This window comes from Desmodus rotundus, chromosome 4 (genome assembly GCF_022682495.2).
Source record: "Desmodus rotundus isolate HL8 chromosome 4, HLdesRot8A.1, whole genome shotgun sequence".
NCBI classification, from domain to species: Eukaryota; Metazoa; Chordata; class Mammalia; order Chiroptera; family Phyllostomidae; genus Desmodus; species Desmodus rotundus.
Window position 1 is genome coordinate 132313173 of NC_071390.1, and position 20720 is coordinate 132333892.

Sequence of the window (20720 nt, forward strand, 5' to 3'; positions counted from 1 at the left end):
CATTCTTAACTCACAAAGTTGCTGGAAGGGTACGATCTGACTGTAGACATCAATAATTTTTGCTAGTAGAAATGTTTTATAAATGCTTTGGCATTCTTGTTATTAGTTATGTTGTTATTATCTGTCATGAAATTTTGTGCAGTTAACATTCTGTGAAGATCAGAGGCTATTCAAATTTTATTACAATGCTTGGTGAAAAAGTAAAGAATATATTGCTTGGTGTTACCCATAGTTTTGAAGAGGGGTGTGTCTATGCCTTAAACTAATGATCGACTTCTCTATCAGATATCAGGTTCTATGGGTACATAGAAGTGATTTTCCTTACTCTAGTAAGTGTAGTAAATTGGCTCCCAAACTGATAGTTATTCTTGTGATCTATCCATTTGCAAACTATTTATTCTTGTGATCAGGTGAAGTTGTATTAGGCCCAAACTCTGTATGCTGGACTGATTCCAGTTTTGAATTGTATGACATGGCTAAATTTATCCTTCATTTGCTTGAAAAATGTGATTCAAATGTAGGAATGAGAGTCCACAGTGAATTGCCTCAGTAAAAAAAAAAAAAAAAAAAAAAAGAGCCCAGCTTATTTCTAAATGGCAATCCCCAATTGTCACATCACATCAATCATGTGACATAGTAAATCTGACTCCTATTGAGCAGGAATGTACTTTAAAGGTCAGGTCTCCTGATGAAGAAATTTAGCTTAGTAAGTTGTGCAGCAAAACTGCTTAAATCAGAGCACTGTGGTGGCATTGGCAAAAATAGTTGCTCTTCAAATAGCAAAGGGGAGGAGAGAATGGAAGACTTTTAAGCTTAAAGTCTTTTGCCTGAGCACATTTCCTAACATTTCTGCCTGTATCTCATTACAAAGTTGGATAAAGAAATGGGGTTGGAGATTTCATAGAAGGTGCACACCAGGGTCCTACAGGCACAACTTCTTTGGCCTACATTTTAAAAATCTGGCAAATACCATATTCTTAAAATCATCCAGATTTCTGACTTCTCAAGGAACTGGAACCTTGGGCCACAGTGGTCTTGTGTTCACATGGGGGAAAAGCTGGCTGGAGCTGAGAATCAACCCCTCTCTTTACACATGCCCTGCAACTTGCTACTCCTCATCCTGCCCTCAGTCCCTTGTCCATTTAGCCAGCTTCACCCCGCAGGCACAGAGATACGCGCAGTTTATGACATGGATGCAACGAGACTTTTTTTTTTTTAATGAACAAATCTCTTTATTAAATAAGTGGTAGTGGGACGGAGGAACCCAATGATGGTTTGTTTCCAAACAGTCCTAAATCTCCCGTTTTGCAATGATCTGACCCAAACCTACTTCTGCAGAATGGCCAAAAGTATGGAACTAAGTGTGGAAGGATGGACGTTGTAGCCCAGCTCTGCCACAAACGCTGTGTGACCTCGGGCGAGTCCGTTAAGCTCTCCCGGCCAAAGGTGACGGTGTGTAAACGGTTTTAATACCTGCTGTGACTCTCTCTCACGGCTGTCGCGCAGCACATGTGAGACTCTGAAAGTACGCCGAATTTATAAACCGCGAAACGCTTCCCAGCAACAGCGGAGTGCGACACTGGTTTTAGAAGTCGGTTACGGGAACCCGCCCTAGTTCCGTGCTGCCCCTATCTCCCACGCTCCGGGTGGGCGAGCGGAAGACGATTCTCTAGGGAGATCTGGCAAATTGGCTTAGAGACGCAGCAAAAGTTCGTTAGCGGGGGTAAAGTTGGCGGCATTTTTCAGTCCCCGCTGTGACAAACTCTTAAGAGAGATGGCAGACCCCGCCCCGCGGGCAGCGCGGAAACCGGCTCCCGGGCCAGCTTCCTGCTCGAAGCCGGGTTTCCACAGGTCTGGCCTGAGTCCAGGTCGGGACCCCAGACCCGGGACCCCACGCCTCGCGCTCACCCTCAACCCCCACAATCACCTCCCTCACCCCCCTCCACGTGACAAGAGCCGGAACCGTCACTTCCGGCGGCGCGGGCAGCGCGCCTGCGCGAGGCGCCCAGCCTCCTTGAGCAGTTGGCAGCGGCGCCGCGCCGCCAACGGCCACGAGTGGCGGGCGGCGTGGGTCCAGCTCCGGCGGCGCCGCGGGCTGCGGTCCTGCCCGTGTGGGTCTTGGGAAGCCCACCCCACTCTCCTCCGGGGTCGGCCGCCCCGCCCCCTTCCCCATCTAGCTCCCTCCTCCCGGGCTCTGCTCCGAGTGCTCGGAGAGGCGGGGGCGCCCGGGGCGCGCGGGGAGGCTTCGGCGTCGCCCCCGCGCTCGGGTCCGCCCCCTGACGCCCCGCCCGGTCCCCGCCCTCCCCACCGCCCTCTGCGGGAGCGAGGCAGCTGCAGCGGAGCCGCGGAGCGGGCGGCCGGGCCGGGGCGGTGAGCTTTGGGAGAGCGGTATGTGAGGCTCGCTGGTCCGCAGCACTCACGGACGTTCTGACGGGCGAGGGGCGGCGACCCCTCGCGGACGACCGGCCGTTCCGGGCTGCGGACTCGCCCTCTCGCTCGCCCTTGTGCACGCCCCGCGCCCTCCAGCGCGCCGGCGGGACCATGAAGAAGTTCTCTCGAATGCCGAAGTCGGAGGGCGGCGGCGGAGCGGCGGGCAGCGGAGCCGTCGGGGTCGCGGCCGGCTCTGGCTCCGGTAGCTCGTCCGTGGGGGTCCGGGTGTTCGCGGTCGGCCGCTACCAGGTCACCCTGGAGGAGTCGCTGGCCGAAGGTACGGGCGCCCGGGGAGGTTCGGGCAGGTAGATGAGGTGGGGTTGGGGTGTGGCGGTGGCTTCTCCCGGTCTTCGCCCGCTTCTCTGGTCGCCGTCTCGGTTCACTCTTCTTCCCTCTCTGCATCCTATGTTGGGCCAGCGGGGGCTTTTAGGAGTAACTCGGAAATTCGCTTTTAAGGCAGCTCTTCTCGCCGCTGGCTGCTCTGACCAGTGCAGAGCTATCATTATGAGTTTAAGTCATTTTCGGTCCTTCTTGACGCGAGGAAATAAATAGAAGACGTCCTAGCTAGTGATGTGGGTTATGATTGGGTCAGTGACTCATTAGAGGGTCACATCGAGCGGGATTGAGGCTCTGCTGTGCCAGCTGTGGCTCAGGCGGGTGTCATGCGTTGGCCTCTTCATCGGAGGCTCCAGCCGCGCCGCAGGGCACAGGACCCTGCAGCCCCTGGTGTTGAACCTGGTTTTGCGCCTGCTCATCAGTTGAAAAACGATATATTTCTGTGTGTGCGCGTGTTGGAGGTGATAATTTGCCTCAAATTCAGTTAGTAGGTGACTTTGGGCGAGCAGGTAAACTTGAAATCCCTTTATCTTTTGTTATTTAGAATCTTTCCTATTCCCTTGCAGTACGTCCCTTTGGTCGTACTTTTAAGTGGTGGTAGGAAAGCAGGTAAACTTTAACTTGCGAAGTTTTGTGTTCCATCCTTTAGTACCTTTACCAGGCTATATCGCAGTTGCAGGTCTGCTTACAAAAAAGTTTACTCCATTTTAAAAAGAAAAAATCCTACACGTAGTTTTGTATTGTTTGTATAATTGGCTTCAAAATACTTTCTCTTGTTTATTACATGCTTCAGTGACTTCTGGGTTTTTAATTGCAAAATGATATTACAAAATAAATACTTTTAAAAACTCATAAGAAATAATTGGTTGATAAACAGCCCTTCTAAGTTCCAAGGTTAAGGGAGAAGAAATTTGAAGAGTAGTTTTGGTTCTCTGAAAGATGATGTGGTTTGAAGGCAGTAGGCTGAGATTCCACTTTTGTGTTTTTGAAATGCCATAGCAGATTAGTGCAAGAGAAAAATCCGAAGGCTTTTGTCTATAAAGTATTCTAAAGGGAAAGAAATGCTGAATTATTTAGAGGTGGATGTCACTGTTTTGCAGAACTTTGCCCCTAATAATGAGCTTCGCTGAACCTTGGAGAGATGGAGGAAAGATCCTTAGCTTCTCAAAAGAATGCATATATATGGCGATTGGTCATGATAGATAGATTTACTAGGCTGTAAAATTTCCTAGGCCTTCATTATGTGTGAATTTCAAGTGTTGGTTTAGATTGAGTTGCAGGTTTTAGGAAGACAACCGCTGTTACCACACATGCTATACTTCTATCTTTGAATTGTATTAAGTCATTGAAGTTGGCTTGAGTAGTAGTGCACTGACTTCATTTCACTAACGTTTCACTAAATTGCAGATGGGTCTTTTATTTACTGGAGAGAAACACTGACATTTCATCGAACTAGACTTTGAATTTGTAGCTTCTATCACAGCTCTAAACATCCTATCATTACCCTAAACAAATCATTTTCAATAAAATAAGTAATTTTGGAAAATTAGGAATGAAAAAGTTCAAAGAGTGAGTGCTGACTCAGTCGCTTAAAAATTAAAAAAAATTCAAGCACTAGTGTTGTTCCACTCATTTGTCCTTTCTCTTGGAAAAATCTGTGCTCAAGTGCTTGGAGGAAGCAAGGGTTGAAGAAACTGTTTTTGGAAGATGGAACTTTGCTACTCAACACCCCGGCTTGTGAGACTGGGCTTTAGCTTGCCCTGGAGGGGAGGCTGAGGCCTGGACTTTCTTCCCTTGGGTATTGTCTCTCCAGCACATAGACAACTGAAATTATCTATGTTTGGTTTACATTTTGATTCTGATCATTTATTCCTATTTCAGATGATTAATATTCTCTCCTATTTCCAAATAAGTAATGCCACAGGTTAGGTAAGACGTTTAAGCACAAGTCTGGTTCACATTCAAGAATGATCAGTAATTGACAGGTGCATTTGCTTGATTATAAGATTAGGGCAAGTGTTTCTGAAAAGGCAGTAGAGTTTAGAGTACCTGAGTTGGGGAGAGCTATACCATTAAGTGGAAAAATGGGTAGAAGCAAAGACCAAAAAACAAACTTGGTTCATTTTAAATATTTTGCTTTAAGTCAGAGTCGTTTAAGCAGGGGCCAAGACCCTGTAGATGCTGTGCCCTGAAGTATTTTTACTACTGTACTGCAAACATAGGCAGATTGCTCAGAATGACCTCTGCAGTGTCTTTGAGGCTTCATAAAATCCAGCGCACCCACAAGCTGGAGCTCGGGTGCTCTCTCTCTCCCTCTTCCCCTCCCCCTCCCCTCTCCCCCTTCTCCCCCCCCTTCCTCTCTCTCATTAGTTACGTTCTGTAAAGTCGCCATAAACAGCAAATTAGTGGATCCTGAACCATTCCTCTTTGGGGAAACACAGGGTTAGGGTACTGCAAACCTCTGTTCAATACGTAACCAATCAATACATAACCTTGTTCTGTTTGTGTTTCTATTTAAAGACACCTTCTTTAATATATATTGTTGACTGATTAACATTGAACTCACGGCCAACAGGACTGCAGTTCTTGCCTAAATGAAGCTTAGCTAATACATCTGTGTTCTCTGTAAGGGGCATCATGGCCTTCTTGTGCTTAGGAACACTAGATAACACTTTGACACAATGCTTGGGAGCCATTTCAAAAATAAAGTCACCAATAAAAAGCAAAAAAAAAAAAAAAAAAAGAAAAACATGACACTAAATAGGTCTTGGAAAGATACTTGTTTATAATATGAGAGGAAGAAACCAGAAGGCACAGCATCACCTTCTTGACTCCACCTAGCCTACTCAAAATTCTCACCACTATGTCCATGTGTGCAAATAACTGTGAAAGTGCCATTGTATTGATTTGGGGGATTTATGCTGATTTGGGGGATATGAATACGTTTTAGCAAGTAGGTGACTTTTCAAATGTGGAATCCAAAATAATGAGTATAAACTATATATGTGTGTATATATACTTATATGCATATATACATGCACATACATGTTTATACATTTTACATATTTAATTTAAAAAATATAAACAGGTTCCCAGGATTACATATATTATGTTATATGTTATACCTAAACTGTTGAAGTAGTTTTCTCTCTGAAATGTTATATGCTTTGTATCATAATGTCTTTCTAGTTGAGTACATATTTGTTTGAAAATGCTGACAAATTGCACCTTTTTAGATCCTGCTCAAAGTTGGGAGGGCTGATAGTTTATAATGGGGCATTTTCATGGATTTTCTCAAAAGCAGTTTAGTTTCAGGAGTGCATGCTAACCAAATTCAACTTTGCATTATAGAAATGAGATGGAGGCATATATAAAATTTAGCTTGAAACAGTGTTATATTGTCCAGCACATACTTGCACAATTTGATGTAATCTTCCAAGTTCATAGTACTGGCTTCTTGATCACATGCCTCCATAGGGCTTCAGTGCTAGTTAGAGGAATTTAATACTGATTTTTAACAGGAAGAAATTGGTTCTCAAGTAGGGAACCTTTTTTTCTAAGTGTTTTGGTTCAAAGTAGACTTAACTGGTTGGTGTAGAGTCTGGGACACTGTCCATAATGTGTTGAGATAATTTAATCATGAAGTTATGGGGGTTAAGATAGGAATGATGTTTTGCATATGATTGGGTAGGGAAGACTATCAGACGTGGGCATGGGGATTTGGTGGCACTGTCAGTAGTTGGAGGCTGGGAATTTACTACAGAGCTCTGTAAAAGTGTAGTAGTTCTGTCAGAGTTAACGGCTTAGATTAAGGGGAGCAAATTTAGGCTTAAGTGTTAATCAGTTCTCATTGTTAATTTTACGGGAACTTAATAATGGACATTTGTTTTTGCAGTAAGAAAATGATGGGTGTAAGTATATCTCATTTGCAGAAATTATCTGTGGTTTTCCAGTAACATGTAAGTTAAAGTTCCCGAGAGAGAGGACCAAGAGAACAGAAGAAGGGGAGGACTGTTACTACTCCATAACTGTTTATTCAGTGCCTTTTCATGTGCCATGCTCTGTACTAGGAGCTGTTTACACAGTGAAGAACAAAACAGATATTTTCTGGTGTTGAAGAGCTTATACATTCTAGTGTGAAAGATAAATGTTAAACAGAAATCATCAAATTAATGTAGTTAATACTTTTGAACATTCCATGAGAAGAAAGCACAGGGTTTTAGGAGAGAAAAACTGATTCAATTTATAGAGGAAGCCTTTAAAAATATTTTAGCAGAAACCTGAACTAGGAGAAAAGTTAGGTAAAGGCAGAGGTGTGGAGGTGGCGGTAGTGTGGAGTATGTCGTGAAGAGAGAAGTCCCTACATGGGGAAGAGCTTCAGGAATGGAAATACGTTTGCCCAGAGCTGTGGACTATAGTTAATGTATTATATTACACAGGAGAAGCACCCAAAATGATGTTGGAGAGGTGACCAGGATCCAGGTCTTTGTATGCCATTTGAGAATTTTAGATTTTTATTTTAAGATTTGATGGGAATCTACTGAAAGATTTAAATTATTACAGTGACATTCTTGTGGCAATTGCTGTATAGAGACTGATTGAGAGGTGCACAAATTAGATGGTTAAGATGGCAGTGGGGATGGAGACCAATGTTACAATATTTGAACCGAAAGATGTGGATTGGATGGGTGTGGTGTTGTGGGAAGCATGAACAGTGATTTGCTTATGCAAATCTTGGATGGAGGTACCATTTGCTGAGATGTGGAAATGTAGAGAAGGAACAGTTTTGAGCAGTTGGGAGGATATCCAACAGTTTCAGACATGTTTAGTTGAGATATCTGGGAGGTAATGGCAAGTGGGAAGTTGAGCACTTGGTCTGGTAGTCACTCAGCAAAGGTATCTGGCTTAGTGAGCACCTGACTGTTATTTAAAGCCCTGGGAGAGGATGGATGTTGAATTAAACTCTCAGGAAACATTGTTTCTTTTTTATTGTCATGGAGTTAATATCTCTTATGAAGATTAATAGATAATGTGTGATATTAACAAGATAATGTATGACAATACCTAACAGTATATGCCAAATCTGTCAATAAATATGGGTCAATTTTAGGTTTAGATTTGATTGTAAGCTTTTAGTGAATCTGATTCTGGACTTGTTTATGTTACAATTGTAGGCATAGCTCCTGGGGTGTAATTTTGATTGCCCACTGATATATTTTCTCTAGAGGTGGCAGTTTTATTCTAAGACGAGCTAGTAACACTAAAACAATTCCTAATTTTTACTATTTCAGAAAAATGTAGTAGAAATTATACATTTATCTCTAATAGTAAAGTGCCCAATTTAACTAAGATGTCACATTTCTTTGCTTGTAGCTATAGTCAGTTTTGTGTGGTTAATACTGACATTCTCATGCTGAACAGAGTAGAAAGGTTGTCTTTGAAAAAATTTTAAAGTATGGAAATAAATTAATATTTGTTAGTATCTTTCCATCATGGGGTCCACAGATGGAAAAACTTGAAATGATCCTTGATGTTGTTAGTATTAAGGAACATACTAGAAGGTAGAATTGATGTCTGTCCTTACAATGCGTCTGGTATTTTTTTTTAATTTAATATTTTTAATGTATTGTGTGTGTGTGTGTGTGTGTGTGTGAGAGAGAGAGAGAGAGAGAGAGAGAGAGAGAGAGAGAGAGAGAGAAGGAGGAAGAGGGAGAGAAAGGGAGAGAAACACAGATTGGTTGTTCTACCTACTTATGCATTTATTGGTTGTCTCCTGCATGAGCCATGACTGGAGATCAAACCTGCAACCTTGGTGCATCAGGTTCACCAGGGCGAGTCTGGTCTTCTTTAATGTTCTTAACTAATTTTGTATATTATCGTGTTTCTCTTTCACCCCGTCTCTTCCAGTTTTTGGTGAGAACATGAAGTAGAACATACACTTATTAGAACACATTTGGTAACTATCAACATGATTAAAGCCTTGCCTTGGAATTCTGAAATTAAAAGGCTAGAAGGGCAATTTCAAAGCTGCATAAGGTTTCATCAGCAAGGGGTCGAGACTGCTTATTCCTTGGTTTTATCCTGCATTCATCTGGTGAACCATTCATCTACCCACAAGCCTACTACTATTTTTAGGGAACTAAGTTTTGAGGAGTTGAGTGGTTAATGACTGAGCTGTTTTAAATAGTTGGGCACTTAGTTAATTTGGAGATTTTTTTTTGTGTTTATCATCTGTACAAATGAGATCAGTCAGCACATTTCTGCTAACAGTTAGTTTCACGTCTTCTGCAGGAAAGTGGTGGTTGGGCCTTTCCAAAGAGAAACTTTGTTTTGGAATTTTTGGTTTGTCCTGGTCTCATAGAATTTCAGTAACACTAAGGGCATAGTTTGGGATGTAGCTGTTAGGGAGACATTTTGCAATGGATATTATTTTAAAATATGAGACAATTGTTGCTACTGTATAGTTTGTCTATTTTAACATTTTATTAAATCTTTGAAATGGTGCTTTCTTGGATTCAACTTTTAAAAGAAAAGGCAAAACTTGGAGTTGGGCCAGCTAGTAAGCCTGGTCCTGCCAGTAACTTGCCTTCTGATAATTTCACCTGTTTCTTCAAGAAAAAATTAGGATAAAGATGAATCTGGGGCATTCTTTTCCATTTTAGCATTCTCTAATTCTGTCTATAAAGCTGATTCTTACTGTTCCTTCTGATGAGAGGGGAGCATGGGGAAGAAGGGATAACGATGAAAGGATTTAGGATTGAGACCATAATGAAAGGATTGTGTTTGATCATCATGCATTGAGTTCTTTGGCAAACTGCACTACGGGTTAGTATTTTACTTGTTATCCCACAGTATAAAATTATTTCTCTATCATTGGAAACAAGTTTTTAATAAGAAGTTGCCTTATGTGGGACCCCTTGAGATTAAGGGAGGAGTGCTCAAATAAAATGATGTGTCATTTCAGAGTGCTGTCAAAGGATATGCCACCTTTATTGCTTCTTTTGTCACTCAATTTGTGTTTTCCAAGTGACTCATTTATAATATATGTAATTTGGAGGGTACCTGGAAGTGAGGTACTTTCTTGTTTTTCAAGCTTTTATTTGGAAAGAATATATGAGGAGGAGTATGGCAATATTTTGCCTGAGTGAGTTTATGGATAGAAAGCTTACCCATGATGATATCTGTGAAGAATTAGTTACATTTTGTTTCCAGTTCTGTCAGCTGTAGTTTGGGTCCTTAAGACCTCTCAGAGAATTCCTACTCATGCAGACCGTTCTTTACCTGTTAGGCTCTTTACTCACCAGATCAACTCTTGCATTTCTTCTAGTTTATTCTTTCTGAGATGGACCTCTGACACGTTACCCTCTTACTTGCCTATCAAGTGAAATACAAACTCAGTATCTGGGATTCAAGGCCGTCTGCAGTGTGACCCCAGCCCACCTCTCCAGCCTTAATCTCTCACTTTAATCCTCTATGTGTATGTCTGTATATGTGCTTGGTATTTTCTTCCCTTCTCTCATGCTTTCTCATTCCCATTTTTCAGCTCATATTGTTTCATTTGCCTAAAATCTTGCCCTACTCTGTTGAAATTGGATCTTACAGGATACATTTAAAATAGTTACTTTCTTGCAATCTTTGTTTCTCTGTGAAATCCTGTTAACAACCAAATGAGGGTAATTAAGCCTTCTTTTGATGTTAGTGTAGCAACTGTTACTCATATTACACTTATTTTACACAGCTTTGTTCATTTTATTGGATATTACAATAAAATGTCCAATGAAAAGTTCCCTCTACTGCCAGATTAAGAGCTCCTTTAAGGTTTGGCTTACACTCATCTTTTATCTCTTTCAGTGCTGTACCTGATAGGTATTTAGTACATTTGTTAAGAGACTGAGTTTTGAATTGAAAAGCAGTCAGAGATCGTGTAAAAATTTACTATGAAACAGCTGGATGGCAATCATTTTTGACATATTCAGCTGTTCAGTTGATATTTAGGGGCAGGTTGGCCTTGTTTTCAAGTTTTGTTTAGTTTATTAAAACTAAATAAGCAATAGAGATGTTTAATGATAATGTAGGTGTAGTGGATTAAAAAATACTACAGGAATTATTTTTTGATTCATAGCCTGTTTCATTTCTGTTATGATTACACAGTTAGTATATCTTTGTTTTGTGCACTGTATTACTCTTATTAGACATGGCTCTCAAAAGTGTTCTAGTTGACTTCCCTCGATCCATGTTATCTTTAAAGACAGCCACTGCTGTGGGACAGAGAGCAAGCTGAATGGGTCTGAACTACGTGCTCTGAGTACCTAATCTTAACAAAGTAACAATATTGGAAATGGTCAGCTTGCCATGGCTTTCTCATTAGTGGCTGATAGTGCCAAGGTTTAATGGGACAACCAGCATCTAAAACGATGAGGGATTAGGAAGTAGGGCATCTCATCTCCTTAATGTCTGGAGGAAGGAAACATGTGACCATTACTTTGGGCACATGTTTAACTAGTGCCCAAAGTCTAACTAGTCTGTATGATATTGGAGATGCTCATTTTCTAGGTAGAAAGACACTGCATTGTCTTTTAGATAAAGAAATCTGTAAGCCTGGCATAACAAATCAGAGGGTAGCAGATTCAGTCTCTGTAGTTTTGTAAATAACTAATTATTATCACCCTTAACATTCTTCTGTTGTTCTTTGGTTTTCTGGAAGAGAGGTTTCCAGCATACCACCTCCCCTGACCAAATACTGTTTACTTATTCTTAAAAAACTTTTTGTGTTTGGGTCATTGTTCTGGCTCGCTGGACCTTTTTACATACTTTAGTATCCAGTATTCACTTTTGAATGAGATTGTTAGTAGTTAGTCTAGATTTTACTATTCATTATGGAGAGATTCAGATACTAGTACTAAAATGAATTACACATAGAATAGTAAAATATTTTACTTAGTGCCTGTTGTCAGGAATGTTTTTCTAGGGAGTGGGATTATGCATCATTGGCCATGACCCACTTTTTCATTTTCTCTCCTGCATAACAGAATCTCTCCTACTGAATGTTAATGGTCTATTCTTTGTCTACAAAACAAAAAGAAAAACAAAACCCAGAAACCAAAAACAAACAAACAAAAAAAGATGCTACAGATGCTATTCACTCATGATCAGTGGGACATAGATTTTGAGGGTTTTTTTTTTGCCAGAAGTAGGATGTATATTGAGTTGGCTTAAGAAGTCCATATATATATTTTTTCCATAAGATAAAAGACACATTTTTCATTTTCACCAATAACTTTATTGATTTGGATATTTTGAGTATGTTGACTATTTCTTGCCTGGTATAATGTTAATCGTTCTCAATTAATGTCTATTGATTGCTGTCAACTTCAACTGTTCTACCCAATCATGGAGTATCGTCCAGCAAGAAATCTCCAGCACAAAACTTCTCAAACTGCTTTTGACACATTGGATCAGTCACAGTACCTTCTCGATACACTGCACTAATCTTTTCTTTTTGCGTTTCAATTACTTTTTACCTTCCTTGAAATAATAAAGCATAATATGCCTAAAATGTTGCTTCTTTTCTTCCATCTTCAATATTAAAATGGCTACACAACATTCACCAATTTTGATAAGTTTCTTTAAAATGCACACTGATATGACAGCTGTCACAATACCATGAACAAAATTGTTTTGAATGAAGCTGAGGACAACTAAACGCTACTAGAGCCATCTTGCGGGGGGGAAAAAACCTAACTAACTTTTTGGCCAACCCAACATATGCCCAGCTGTGCATAGGCTTTTAATGAGTGATCGATAACTGACGTTGGTAAGATAGTTAACTGGTGGTGTATACAGTAATGTAGATCTAAAGAGGTGTTCTTGTTTAGTAACTAGCCTGGTTCAAATCCTAGTGATTAGTTAACTAGATTGTTAAATCTTTGTTAAGTTGTCGTCTTTCAACAAAATATTGTTTATATAATCCAAAGGAAAAGTTCTAAGGCTCTCAGTCCAAATTTATTATTTTTTTAATCCAATGAAACTAGCAGTTAAGGATTTTAATGTTTTTCAATTCACTGAAGTGGGAATTTAAGAAATGTTGCGAGTTCATGGTTTTTTTGTTTTTTTTTTTTTTTTAAATTGTACTTGTGCTCTGGCCAGTGTGGGTCAGTTGGTTGGAGTGTCGTCCTGTAAACCAAAGGTTACAGGTTTGATCCTCAGGGCACATACCTAGGTTGCAGGCTCAACCCCCGGTCAGGGTGCTTACAGGAGGCAATCAATGTTTTTTTTTTTTTCTCTCTCTCTCTCTCTCACTCCCTTCTTCTCCTCTCTCTCTCTCCAAGCAAGAAAAAAAAAAAGTTCTCTGGTGAGGATTAAAAAATAATAATTAAAGTGTGTTTGTATATGGTACTTTGCTGATAGTACCCTGTCAATAGGAATGTTTGAAGTGAGTTTGTAAGGTGCTATTTGAATCCATACTGTTGAAAGTTCAATGTAACGAATTTAATGTCTCATGTTTCTAGCAGGAGAAGAAACTTCTATTTACAGATTCAAGGTTCAAATTTGTTCTTACTGTGGAGAAGTGGCCATCTTTCTAATAAAGATTATATGTATTTTAAAAAGTTATAGTGGACCATTATGGATATTGTGAGGTCATCGCTATTGCTACTTGCTTTTTAGAAGACTAAATATAGGGTTGGAGGTAGCGGGTGGTGTACAAGAATCTGAAATGAGACCCTTTCAGCTTCTTTCAGAAAATGTTTTAATTGGAGTTGATATTGTTGGAATTACAGTCTTTGTTTTAAAATTCTAGTGTATCTTTAAATCTCTGTAATTGTAACAATTACCCAATTTAATTCCTTCATTAAAGTATGGGGAGGTAGAATAAGGGATGAACCCAGCATCACACTATAAGTGCAGGTGGTGGAGGGCAGAATTTAGGTTGCATGACTTTAAGCTAGCACTTTCCCCGCTTAATTGGCTCCTGTGCACATACAGGCATTGCCCTTTGATTGGAGTCGGGACTTCAAGCAGGCTTAAAGGTCTAGGGTACTTTTAACATTTTCTGGAGGCAGCTGGAGTATTAATGGATACCTCAGGAGCCTGAGGTGGAAAGGGGGTATTCCCAAACATTTTTGAGTTAAAGCTTTCTTACTTTGCTCTTTCCTAAGGCCGTCAAATTATGTGTACAGTTTAAGATGTCAGGATTAATATTAAAAAGTTTAAAATTTAAGTTTTCCCCAAATTGTCTGTTGTCTCATTCTAGAAAGGTCCAGTCCTAAAGGAAATAATTTATGAACTGTAAAGTAAGTAACATATAATCACATTACTTTAGCTTCTTCAGTTGAATCCTAGGACTTCCTGTAGGGTGGAAGGAAAGTGAAAAGAGGAGAAGCAGCAGCTGAGTTATTATCCTTTACTTTCTTCTGTTTCCAGTTCAAAGTTATTAAGGCTTGGTGTCTGAGGTGCTGTAATATCAAATCCCTTTTTGAATTTCATTTAACAAATTTGTGCTACATTTACTCAAAAGAAACAGATTCCTTCACATTTTTATTGTGTTAGATCATAGTACAAATGCATTTGACTTAAATGGGGAATACTAAACTTCTGAGTCTTTGTGTGAAATAAATTCCAATCACATCTTAAAGACAATTTTCTTAAAAATGACCTGACATTACTTTTATAATACACATGGTATATTTTTGTACATATGCAGGTAAAAAGTTAAAATAGAATGTTGCTTGATCTATGATTTTAAAATATTAGAGGAGAAAATTTTTAATATTTGTAATTAAACTGTGGAATTATCACCATTATCAAGAAGCATTTAATCTAGTATCTGTATTTTCCTAAGAGAGAGCTTTTTAAAAAGTTGATGTGTAATTGACATATTAGTTTCTGGTACACAACATAAAGATTCGATGTTTGTATGTATGATGAAATGATCACCACAGTAAGTCTAGATTCATCACCACATAGTTAAAGTTTTTTACTTGTGATGGAGACTTAAGATTTGCTGTCTTAGCAACTTTCGAATATATAATACAGTATTATTACCTATAGTCACCATGCTGTACATTATATCACCAGGACTTAGAGCTTTTTTATAAGTCAAAGGGTAACCTCCCCTCCCCCCAACTACCTCTAATACCTGTCTCTCCTTCACTTGCAGCTTTAGAGGCTGTGCCTCTGATTACCTTTTTGCTCCCATTCTTTTTTCCATCAATTTTTCTGATTTTCTTTTATTTGCTGCTTGTTCCTGAATACTTAACTATATCTGCTTCCTGCTCAGTGTAAAGGCTGTTTGTTTCTCTCATATGCAAAGATAAAACAAATAAAAACAAAAATAAACTGTTCTGTGAATTTTGTGTCTCTTTCCTTCTGTCATTAATTAACTTCTGAGAAAATAGGCTCCAGTAATGGTTCTCAAAGTGTGGCTTATGGGTCCCATGGGGAGAGGACCTCAAGACCTTTTGAAAGGATCTGTCAAGTCAAAATTATTTTCACAATACTACTAAGACAATTGGTTTTTACACTGTATTGGCATTTGCATTTGATGATTCAAAAGCAGTCGTGGTGGTGGTTCAAACTGCTACTGTCTTAACAAATCAAGAGAGTTGGCACCAGATTGTGTTAGTGGTCATTGTATTTATTCCTCACTGTCACGTAAACTAAGTTTCCTTTAAGAATGTTCTTGTGAAGCAATAAAAAATCTCTCATCATTCTTGGTCCTTAAGTACATGATATTTTATTCTTATTTTTTGATTGTGGAAATATGCATAACATAAAATTTACCATTTTTTAAAAAAGATTTTGTTTTATTTCTATACAGAGGGGAAGAGAGGGTGAGAGAAACATCAGTGTGTGGTTGATGTTACTACAACCTCGCGTGCCCCCTACTGGGGATCTGGCCTGCAACCCAGGCATATGACCTGACTGGGATCGAACAAGCAACCTTTGGTTCACAGGCCTGCACTCAATCCACTGAGCCACACCAGCCAGGGCAAATTCACCATTTTTAATTTTTATGTTTACAGTTCAGTGGCATAAGTACATTCACATTGTTATGCAGCCATAATCACTATTCATCTCCACAACTTTTTCATCTTTCCAGATTGAAACTCTGTACCCATTAACCATTAACTCCTTATTCCCCTTTTCCCTGGAAGCTGGTAATCTCTATTCTACTTTTTGTCTATAAACTTGACTATTCTAAGTGACTCATATAAGTGGAATCACACAATATTTGTTATTATTTCACTTAGCATAATGTCTTTAAGGTGTGGCATGTATCAGAATTTTCTTTTTAAAGTCTGAATAACATTCCATTTATGTATATGTCACATTTTGTTTATCCATCTTCAGTGGAGACATTTGGGTTGTTCTCACCTTTTGACTGTTACGAATAATGCTACACCTGCAAATACCTGCTCAGTCCCTGCTTTTCTTTCTTTTTGGTATATACCCAGAAGTGGAATTGCTGGATTATATGATACTTCTATGGTTAATTTTTTGAAGACCTTTAATACTATTTTCATATTAGCTGTACTTTTTAAAATTCCCACCAGCAATGCACAAGAGTTCTAATTTCTCCACACCCTCACCAACACAGGCTATTTTATTTTTTAAAAAATTTTTATAATAGCCATCCTAATGGGTGTGAAGTGGCATATCATTGTGGTTTTGATTTGATTTTCCTAAAGATAGTTGGTGCTAAACATATTTACCTGTGCTTATTATTGGCCATTTGTAAGCACACTTTTTTTTTTAATATATGAAGAAATTCGGAGTATACATAAAGCACTTGCTGCATATTGAAGTGTGATAGTGCAATTGAGGAAAAGCCCTTGGGTGATTGTATTAATTGTGTCCTGAAATAGCTGCTTTTTTCCATGGAACATCATTTTTTATTGGAAAGAATACTGACCAAAACTATGATTATTCATTTATATCCAGATATTAAATGAAGTGGAAAACAACTGACAGGTGTTGCTAATGATAGAACATGAGCTTTCAAAAGAAAACCAGAACTTTGGAAAACTTGTATCTACCATTTGAACTTGACAGCTTCTCTTTACTTGAAAGCTTTTCTCAGGAGATAGGTGATAATATTAATAAATATTTAAAAAATGTAATGGAAGAGCTCTTTAACTCACTGAACTGATATTTTCCAAATGCATGAAGTTACAAATGTAAAGTCCAAGACTGACCATTGGATTTTAATATAACAGTGCAAAAAATTCAGTGATGTGGTTTTAGGTACCTTATTACGACTAACCTTTAAGGAACTACTATTTGTCATGTTTGCTCTAATAGCAGAGAAGAATATCCATAGTTATCTGTAAAGATGATTAAGATAGTCATCATCTTTTCTTTACATATTAAGTGTAAGTTTAGATTTTCTTCATACACTTTTTATTCAGCTAAAATAACAGAGGAGATTTATTGCAGAAGTAGGTATCCAGCAGTCTTCTACTAAGGCAAAAATTACAGCTTTACAAAAATGTAAAACGCTGACATTTTTTCTAAATTAAAAAAAGTACAGCTGTTTTTCATAAAGATGTTATTTGTGTTGACATGTAATGTGTTATTATTTTAAATGAGTTAAAGATTTTTTTAAAACTCAATTTTAATTTCTAATATGGTAAATAAGGATTGATATAACCCACATAAACAAAAGTTCTCTGTGGCCGTTAGTAATTTTTAGGACTATAAAGGGATCCCGAGCCCAAAGACCTTGAGAGTAGCTGGGTATACACTGGGTCTAGCAAAATCATTGAATACAGTAGCCACTGGAGGCACGTAGCTAGTACTTGAAATGTGGCTAGTCTGAATTTAAATGTACCATAAGCGTAAAATACATATGGGATTTTAAAGTCTTAATATGAAAAAAAGAATGTAAAAGATCTCATTAATATTTTTGCAATGTTGATTATATGTCGAAATAGCATTTTGGATATATTGGGTTATATGTATTATTAAAATTCACTGTTTTTAATCTTCTGACTGTAGCTACTAGAAAATTACATATGTAGCTCACTTTATATTGGACATATGTTGGACAGTACTAGTTTATAGTGTACAGTTTATTGTGTGGACCCTACACTTCGCATTTGGGGTTGTTCGGCTGGTTTTCATAGACATCCAGGTGCGTTTAGAGGGCTTATGGCTTTTAGCATATTCTCCAAGATACATGAACAAAGAAAAGTTAGGAACTGCTGTAGAATTTGTAGGCCAGACATCTGAGTTGCTGCTTATAGTTACTTGGGCACTGCCGGCAGCTTGGATCTGGGGAATCCCTTTCTCAGGTAGTTAGGCTGGCAACACCTGTGGTGCTAGTGGTGCAGTGAGATGCATGCTTGGCTTCTCAAGTTGGAAACCTGAATGAATGTTCCTGAGGAAATGTTCTTATAGAGAGACATTAGCTGTTTCAGTACTATTAGTACTAGACTCCACATTGACCCGAGGACCTAATTATCACACACAGGATTATTTCTGTGGTGAAGTAGTCTGAATGCCAAAGAAGCTGTCAGAACACAATTGACTACTGAATTGGGCTTTTCATGCATTTCATGCTGGGACTCTGACCAAAGGAGTACATTTTTTAATTTGAGCATTCGTAGAGGTTGAAAATAAAACATTAAGCATATGCTAAAGTTAATATATTCCAAAGATGAAGTTACGGATGTTTGCTTACTGTTTTTCTGTAATCATAAGTGGGATTATATAAATAAACCACTAAATTAGAGGGTATGTGAAGTAAGTGGTTGCATGTTTAGTTTGAGTTAGGTCTGCGATGTTGTTTAGGTAATAGATTCCTGGCTCATGTTTTAAGTTGTCATCAAGAAAGTTTTCCTAAAACAATGAAATTTCACAGCCTGCTTAAGTGAAGAGAGAATGCTGGATTAAGGGTATTTCAAATATAGTTATTTTACAGCCTGTTTTACTAAAGTTATATTGTCCATTGAGTTCATCGACAGTGTGCCCATAATGACTTATTTTTGTGTTTCTCCCCAAACAGACTGTAAACACACACATGCAGTGTCCAACTTAAAATGTGGTCTAGGGGCTAGCACATCCACTTACTACAATTTGTTGGGGGAGAAAAAGAGCCTAGGAGGAGCCGCCATCTGATGATTAGTTTGGGTGAGATGCATGAGTGTGGCGATTGGGTAAAGAGAACATTGCAGGCAGTCTGAGAAAGCAGATGACAGCTTGTAGAGGTGCAGAGCACAAGACATTGAGGAGAATTTGGAAGAATTGAAGGTGTAGGTCATTGTACTTAGTAGTTGTAAGTCCCAAGGAGAGGTTAACATAATGCTGAATTTGGGAAGAAAAGACATTTAATAACAATATATGAAAATCGGCTAAAATCTAATGTTTTTGAAATGCAGTATTATGGTGAGAAGGAAATTGTGAAATGGGTGAGAGATGATTGAGACCTTCCTCATACCCAGTCTTTGGATTTAGGAATGGAGGAATTTTGAGCTATAAGACGGAGAAAAAAGTAGTATTAGTAGAGAACTAAGTTAATATGTAGTCATTTTCAATTCTGCCAAAAACCCTCCAAAGACATGGATTCTAAAATCTGACTTTTTTACTGTAGGAAAGAAAATGGGAATAAGGGAAGAGAAAAGATTGTGACTCAAAATAAAGGAAAGTCAAAATAAGTGACTTCATTCCAGTCTTTTGAATGGGAGTGTGACGAGGGTACCTAGAGGCTGGTGATAGAGCAGGGAAGTTCAAGAGGAATGTGTATGCCCCTTGATTTGATATTTTATATGTATTTTATATGTTTTATATGCATTAACTCTTTAAACATTGTAATTCTGGGAGTTTTATTTTTTAAAAACTTATTTTTTAGACAGAGGAAGGGAGAAAGAGAGGGAGGGAGAGGGAGAGAGAAACATTGATTTATTTTCCCACTTATTTATGCATTCAGTGCTTGATTTTTGTATGTGCCCTGACCAGAGATTGAACCTGTAACCTTGGTGTATCTGGACAGTGCACTAACTGATGAAGCTACTCAGCTAGGGCAGGAGTCTCAAGCTCTAATAAGTATATGAATCTCACCTGAAGATTTATTAAAGTAGTCCCTGATTCAGTACATATGGGTGGGACCTGAGGTTCCACATTACCAGCAAGCTTTCAGGTAGTCTCCAAAGAGGGAGAGGAAAAAATTACCCTCAAAGGTGATCAAAGTAATTCATGATCAATATTTGCTTTGTTAATGGTGTTCAGATTGATCATTAAGAGATAGCAGAACTAATGCAAGGGTTCTTAAACTTCATCTGGAGTGCTAATTGAACAGACTCCTGGTCATAAATCCCAGAGATTAAATCCTAAATTTAGAGAGAACTCCAGAAAATTTCAGGTTTAATAAGCACTCCATATGATTCTGAAGTGTTGGGATTTTGATTGGAATTATATGAAACTCTCTATTAACCTGGGATTGACAGTATTGAGTATTCCTTTTTCAGGAACATAGCATGTCTCTCCACTTTATTAAAATCTTTTATGTTTCTCTAAAGTTTTTCTTCATTTGGGTCCTGCAACTTTATAAACTTAGTCCCATGTGTTCTGTATTATACCATAAATGGATTGACCTTTCCAGCAATGCCAAAAAATTTTGTTTTCATTATCATGATTTTGGGAGAAGGTAATTTGCCTGTAATTAGGAATATATTCTTACTACCTTATCAGTTAGGCCTGAGGAATCAAAGGTAAATAGACTCTTATCTAGGAAAGTCTCCCAATCTGGTATGTTTTTAAATAACTGTAGTTTCCCTAAATGCAGATAAGTCAGGTCAGTAGAGAAAGACATTGAAGTCATAAATGTGAGAATTACAAGAAATCTTCTATGATTTTCACTGAAAGAAACAAGAAAAGAGGACATAGTATCTGCTGGGTGTTTGTAAGAAACTTTACTGTTTTTCAGAGGTTCTCTTTATTACCTGGGTCTTTTAAGG

At 38.7% G+C, this 20720-nt stretch overlaps 1 protein-coding gene across 2 annotated transcripts in view; it reads left to right on the forward strand.

Annotated features, from left to right (window-relative positions):
• The first annotated feature begins 2008 nt into the window (after window positions 1–2008).
• Window positions 2009–20720, forward strand: part of BMP2K (BMP2 inducible kinase) — a 113310-nt gene continuing 94598 nt past the window's right edge. For both annotated transcript variants that reach the window (XM_024579217.4, XM_045184885.3), the window contains exon 1: window positions 2009–2707. In XM_024579217.4, the coding sequence (XP_024434985.3) occupies window positions 2542–2707 (166 nt within the window). In that variant the 5' untranslated portion in view covers window positions 2009–2541. The remainder of the gene's footprint in view (window positions 2708–20720) is intronic.